This window comes from Mustela nigripes, chromosome 17, assembly GCF_022355385.1.
Source record: "Mustela nigripes isolate SB6536 chromosome 17, MUSNIG.SB6536, whole genome shotgun sequence".
Classification (NCBI taxonomy): Eukaryota; Metazoa; Chordata; class Mammalia; order Carnivora; family Mustelidae; genus Mustela; species Mustela nigripes.
In genome coordinates this window covers 12545998-12552001 of record NC_081573.1, presented here as the reverse complement: position 1 = coordinate 12552001, position 6004 = coordinate 12545998, and the positions used below count along the sequence as shown (strand labels likewise).

General features: G+C 44.7%; 1 protein-coding gene across 1 annotated transcript in view; it reads left to right on the top strand.

Moving 5' to 3' along the window:
• The window catches only part of LOC132005136 (zinc finger protein 585A-like), a 13580-nt gene extending 7621 nt beyond the window's left edge, over positions 1-5959 (top strand). The window contains exons 2-4 of the mRNA XM_059381967.1: positions 2122-3702; positions 3791-4324; positions 4501-5959. Coding sequence (XP_059237950.1) covers positions 3040-3702; positions 3791-4324; positions 4501-4692 — 1389 coding nt within the window. The 5' untranslated portion in view covers positions 2122-3039 and the 3' untranslated portion in view covers positions 4693-5959. The remainder of the gene's footprint in view (positions 1-2121; positions 3703-3790; positions 4325-4500) is intronic.
• Positions 5960-6004: the final 45 nt, after the last annotated feature.

Sequence of the window (6004 nt, the reverse complement as noted above, 5' to 3'; positions counted from 1 at the left end):
CTGGGATCATGACCTGAGCCGAAGGCAGCCGCTTAACCAACTGAGCCACCCAGGCGTCCCGATTTCACAACATTATTAAAGAGATTATTCTTCCCTAGTGTAGAATTCTTCCCATATATCCCTTTGGCATAATTGCCAAAGATTAGTTGACTGTATATACGAATGTTTACTTCTGGAATTTATATTTTGTTCCCTTGAACTCTTTTTTTAAGCCAGTGTGCTATTATTTTGAATCCAGTAGCTTTGTAATGTAGTTTGAAATCTAAAATATGCTGCCTTCAGCTTTGATCTTTCTGAATATTGCTTGGGCTTTAGGCTTTGGTTGACTTGGTGGCAGGTGTTCCAGTGTCCCCTGTGGAGCAGGAAGCTGAAGGCTCTGCTGAGCAGGGTCTGCATAGCACGCACCGTGTGGCTGACAGAGATAATCTCAGCCCTTATTTCTTAGCCACCCCCCATGTCTCTGGTAGCAGTCTGCAGTCGTCTTTTCTGTGTGCTTGTGCCTTTTTAACCTCCACTGTGTACTGCTCAGTCTTAGTGACGCTGTTGCGCCCTCTGAGGGAATGCCATTCAGAGACAACAGTTGAATTGATTTTTTTCGGGGTGAAGAATGGTATCTTCTAGGGACACCTGGGTGGCTCAATCGGTTAAGCTGCTGCCTTTGGCTCAGGTCATGATCCCAGGGTCCTGGGATCAAGTCCTACATTGGGCTCCTTGCTCTACAGGGAATATGCTTTTCTCTCTGCCTCTGTCTGCCACTCTGCCCTGCTTGTGCACTCGTGCGTGCTCGCTCTCTCTCTGTCTCTCTCACAAATAAAAAATAAATAAAATCTTAAAAAAAAAGAATGGGGGGCGCCTGGGTGGCTCAGTGGGTTAAGCCGCTGCCTTCGGCTCAGGTCATGATCTCAGGGTCCTGGGATCGAGTCCCGCATCGGGCTTTCTGCTCAGCAGGGAGCCTGCTTCCTCCTCTCTCTCTGCCTGCCTCTCTGCCTACTTGTGATCTCTCTCTGTCAAATAAATAAATAAAATCTTTAAAAAAAAAAAAAAAAAAAAAAAAAAAAAAAAAAAGAATGGTATCTTCTATTATCCCACCCTGCTGACGTCAGTCACATAAGATGTTTTTCTGTGTCTGAAGTGTCCCGAGCTCTGGGACAGTTTGGTTTTCCTTCATTATTTCTATCTTCCTGGCATCTTGTAGTTGCTCAGGAAGGCTTAAAGGGAGGAGTCCTTTGTGTGTCATAGTATGGCCATACTCCAGCATGACCAGATATACTCACTGGGGAATAGAAGTGGGGAATGTGTGATATCAGCACTGTTTTCAGACCATACTGGGCACCTTTGTTTGTTTAACCAGAGTTTGGTGTCAATGCTGATGGCCCCATCTTACCTCCATCTCTCCTTCTTACTGTTGACAGTTTGTGGATTCTGGGTTCGACTCCAGTGGTAATTCCACGACATCATCAGTGCTTCTCAGGCCTCCGTGTCTCACCTCTTACTCTCACTGCTTTGTGTGTACCCCAGCATTCACCCCCAAACGTTTTACCATGAGATACTCACATCTTTTTTTTTTTTTTTTAATTTCGTAAACTAGATTTTATGTACTAATTTGAGAGAGAATGAGCAAAGGGAATGGCAGAGAGAGAGAGAGGGAGGGAGAACCAGGCTTCCCTGTGAGCCCCAAGCCTGATGTGGGGCTCAATCCTAGAACCTTGGGATCATACATGAGCTGAAGGCAGATGCTTAACAGACAGACCCACCCAGGCACCCCCTTCACATGTCCTTAAACTGACATTGAAGATCATCAGATTTATTTATTCCTGCAGCCTTGTACTTAGACAAATAATGCCAGCAGAACTGGTCCTACACAAACTTGTGTGACAAGAAGTAAGATTTAAACCATGGCTCTCCTCCTTGTGTCATACCCTAGTTTTTTGTCCTTCTAGTTTGCTCTCAACAACTTTTGGGGCCCAGTAATATACAGCAAGCACTCCTTCAAATGAATTGCATCTCCTTTGCTGGAAAAGCATCTTATACACTTGTGCCCCTGTGAGACAGATGCGTGTATGATGGGTTCACCCCACGATACAGCCAGCACATGTTTTACCAGCATTTCTCTGCCTTCAGGTTGCTGCTGTGGAGCTGAAGATGAGGAGGCCCCCTTTGCACAGAGCACTTCTATAGGTGTGTCCCAGACCAAAACGCCCAGGGCTGCTCTGTCTTCCCGGAAGACCCACCCCTGTCAGATGTGTGGTCCTGTCTTGAGAGATATTTTCCACTTGGCTGAGCTCCAGGGGAAAGAAAACAGTCAGAAACGGTTGAGGTGTGGGGCCTGCAGGAAACGATTTTCTTTCACTGTGAAGTTAGAGCAGGAGCAGCCCGTGGGAGCAAAACCATTCAGAAGCCGTGTGGACAGGGCCTCTGTTGTCAAGAGCTGGGGATCCGGTGGTTTGGGAAAGCCCTTTACCTGTGGAGAGGTTGAGAAGGACTTACTGTCTGGCTCTGGGCATCTGGGGCAAGAGGCCACTCGTACTGGGGAGAAGCCACACACGATCCCCCAGTGCAGGGCAACATTACAGCGTGGAAGCAGTTGTGGCGCTTGGGGAGGATGCAAGAACGCCTTTGGTCCCAAACACACAGATACACGCGACCAGGGTGTCCACTTGGAGGACAGTCCTTTGTGTGCAGTGTATGGGGGAAAATTTTCAGGTACAAGTCCTTATTTGCCATATACCAGAGATACCATACTGGAAAAAGACATTGTAAGTTTGGGAAATATGGAAAATCAGTTTGGCAGAGGTCAACCCACAGTCAACATGGAAGGACTCACAGTGGATCCAGGCAGTACACGTGCGGCAAATGTGGGAGATTCTTAGGCCACAAGTCTGTCCTCCTTCATCCCCAGAGATGGCACAGTGGAGGGAAAAGTTATGTTTGTAGCGGGTGTGCAAAATCTGTTAGCAGTAGCTCTGTGTTGATTATCATAGGATTCAGTCTGGAGAATGGTTATATAAGTGTCGTTGCTGTGCAAAGTCTTTTCCCTCTATGTCTGCCCTCTCACATCATCAGAGAACTCACACAGGGGAAAGACTGTATGAGTGCAGTGATTGTGGGAAATGTTTTACCACTAGTTTGATTCTCCGTGCTCACCAGAGAGTTCATTCAGCAGAAAGGCCTTATAAGTGCAGTGAATGTGGCAAGTCCTTTGTCCGAAGGTATAGCCTCAAAGTACATGTAAAGATTCGCTCAGGTGAAAGGCCTTATAAGTGTAATGAATGTGAGAAATCTTTTAAGTGGAAGTCAACTTTGATTAAACACCAGAGAGTTCACACAGGAGAAAGGCCTTATGAATGCAGTGAATGTGGCAAGTCCTTTGTCCGAAGAAATATTCTCAAAGTACACATAAAGATTCACTCAGGTGAAAAGTCTTATAAGTGTAATGAATGTGGGAAATCTTTAAAATGTAAGTCAACATTGATTAAACACCAGAGAATTCACACAGGAGAGAGGCCTTATGAGTGCAGTGAATGTGGGAAATCTTTTGCCACTAGTTCTGTCCTTCATTGTCACCAGAGAGTTCACACTAGAGAAAGGCCTTATAAGTGCAGTGAATGTGGGAAATCCTTTACCACAAGGTCTGTCCTCCGTGATCACCAGAGAGTTCACACTGGAGAAAGACCTTATGAGTGCAGTGAATGTGGCAAGTCTGTGTCCAAAGAAATAGCCTGAGCGTGCACCTAAAGGTCCACTCAGGTGAAAAGCCTTACAAGTGTAATGGTGTGGGATATCACTGAAGTGTAAGTCAACATTCATTGAACACCAGAGAATTCACACTGGAGACCATCCTCATGAATGCCGTGATTGTGGGAAATCTTTTACTTTGAAATCTGCCCTTCATTCCCACCAGAGAGTTCACACTGGAGAACGGCCATATGAGTGCAGTGACTGTGGGAAATCTTTTACCACTGCTTCTCACCTTCGTTCTCACAAGAGAGTTCACAATAGTGAAAGGCCTTACAAATGCAGCGAATGTGGCAAGTCCTTTTCCCGAAGGAGTAGTCTCAATGTACATATCAAGGTTCACTCAGGTGAAAGGCCTTACAAATGTAATGAATGTGGGAAATCTTTCAACTATAAGTCAGCGTTCATTCAACACCAGAGAATTCACACAGGAGAAAAACCTTATCTGTGCAGTGAATGTGGGAAATCTTTTAGTTCTAGCCGTGCCCTCTGGTATCATCGTCAGAGTCACCTTGCAGTAAGTCCTTATGATTGTAGTGATTGTGGGAAATCTTTTACTTGTAGTTTTTATCTCCGTGATCACCAGAGAGTTCACACTGGAGAAAGGCCTTATAAGTGCAGTGAATGTGGGAAATCTTTCACTTCTCACTTCTCATTCTCTCCTCCATTCTCACCAGAGACTTCACACTGGAAAAAGGCCTTATGAGTGCAGTGAATGTGGCAAATCCTTCTTCCAAAGAAATAACCCTGAATGTACACATAAAGGTTCACTCAGGTGAAAAGCCTTACAAGTGCAATGAATGTGGGAAATTGTTGAAGTACAAGTCAGCCTTCATTCAACACCAAAGAATTCACACAGGAGAAAGGCCTTATGCTTGCTGTGAATGTGGGAATTTTTTTTTCAGTTATGGTGCGCTCAGTTATCATCACAGAGTTCACACTGGAAAAAGACCTTAGGAGGTGGGGAATCTTTCAGCTAAATTTCCAGTCTCATTCAGCATGAGAAAGTACACAGTAGATAAAGTCTGGGTGGGTGAAAACATGAACTAAAGGGTTCTGTTCTGTAATGTTGCTATGTTGACTCCTGTCCTCTAATGCAGTAGGAGTAGCAGATGATGTCTTTGGGAGGTAATTGATAACTAGAATGGATCATGTATGTCAATTCCTAATGAATGGTGTTAATGTATTGGAAGTATTCTGAGACAGCCTGCTTCCCCTGTCAATTGTGTGAGGACCCTTTGAGATCTTCTATAAATCAGGAAGCTGGTCCTTATGAAACAAAACCAGGCTATATGGAGAATGTAATGGGAGATAGCCAGCCTCCAGAAGTGAGAAATTTTTGTTGCTTACAAGCCACCCTGTATATCGTATTTTGTTAGAGCAGCCTGAGCTAAGAAACACGTGAATAGTGTAGGTAATGTTTTGGGCAAAATACTTTTTCATAAAAATCGGAGGTCACCTCGGAGCATGACCACATGGGTGAGCTGAAGGACACTAGTCCTTTAGCCAGACATCTGTCTTCATTCTACACTTGAGAGTTCACACTGCAGAAAGACTTTAAAATGGTAGAGAACATGGTATTTCCTTCTTTCGTGTAATTATGCTGCAGAGAACCTTACGAGGCAGCCACCTTCCTGAATTCAGCTTTGTTCACCTGCACATCCACAGCGGAGTTACTTCCCGAAATTCCAACTATTTGGGAAATGTTCAGAAGTTGTATTGTATGTTCTGATGTGTCCAAGGTCATTGCTGGAGTCCCTGCCAGATTTTGTGACAAGTCATTTCACCTCTGTCATCTGTATGGTCCCAATAATGAACATCTGTCACCACCCGGCTTAGTGATGCTGACCACTTCACTTTGTCATTCGCTGGTGGACATGATGTGTACTGAGATCTCCTCAGTGCCGTCTAAGTTAGTGCATGGATATGACCCAGTGTTGACCCTCCATACCTCTTGAGTTCTGGATGATGTTTTGCAGAAAAGACTAAGTGATTTAGGGACCTTGTTAGTCTCCTGAGTTTTGTGATAAATATTTGCAGCTTCTAAGTCAGTAACGCAAGAAATGGGTGCTGTGTGTTGCTCTCGCTTATGCATTAAAGGCCTTTGTGTTTAATTACTGTTATGCCCCAATAATGGGTCCGTGGTTAAAGGAGTGAGACTGATACAAAGCAAAGGTCAAGCAAAGCTTTATTTTGCGCCAGGCGTCAAGAATCTAACTGAACGTTCGGGGCTGCACCTCTTACAAGAGAGAGCGACCCTTCTCTGTTT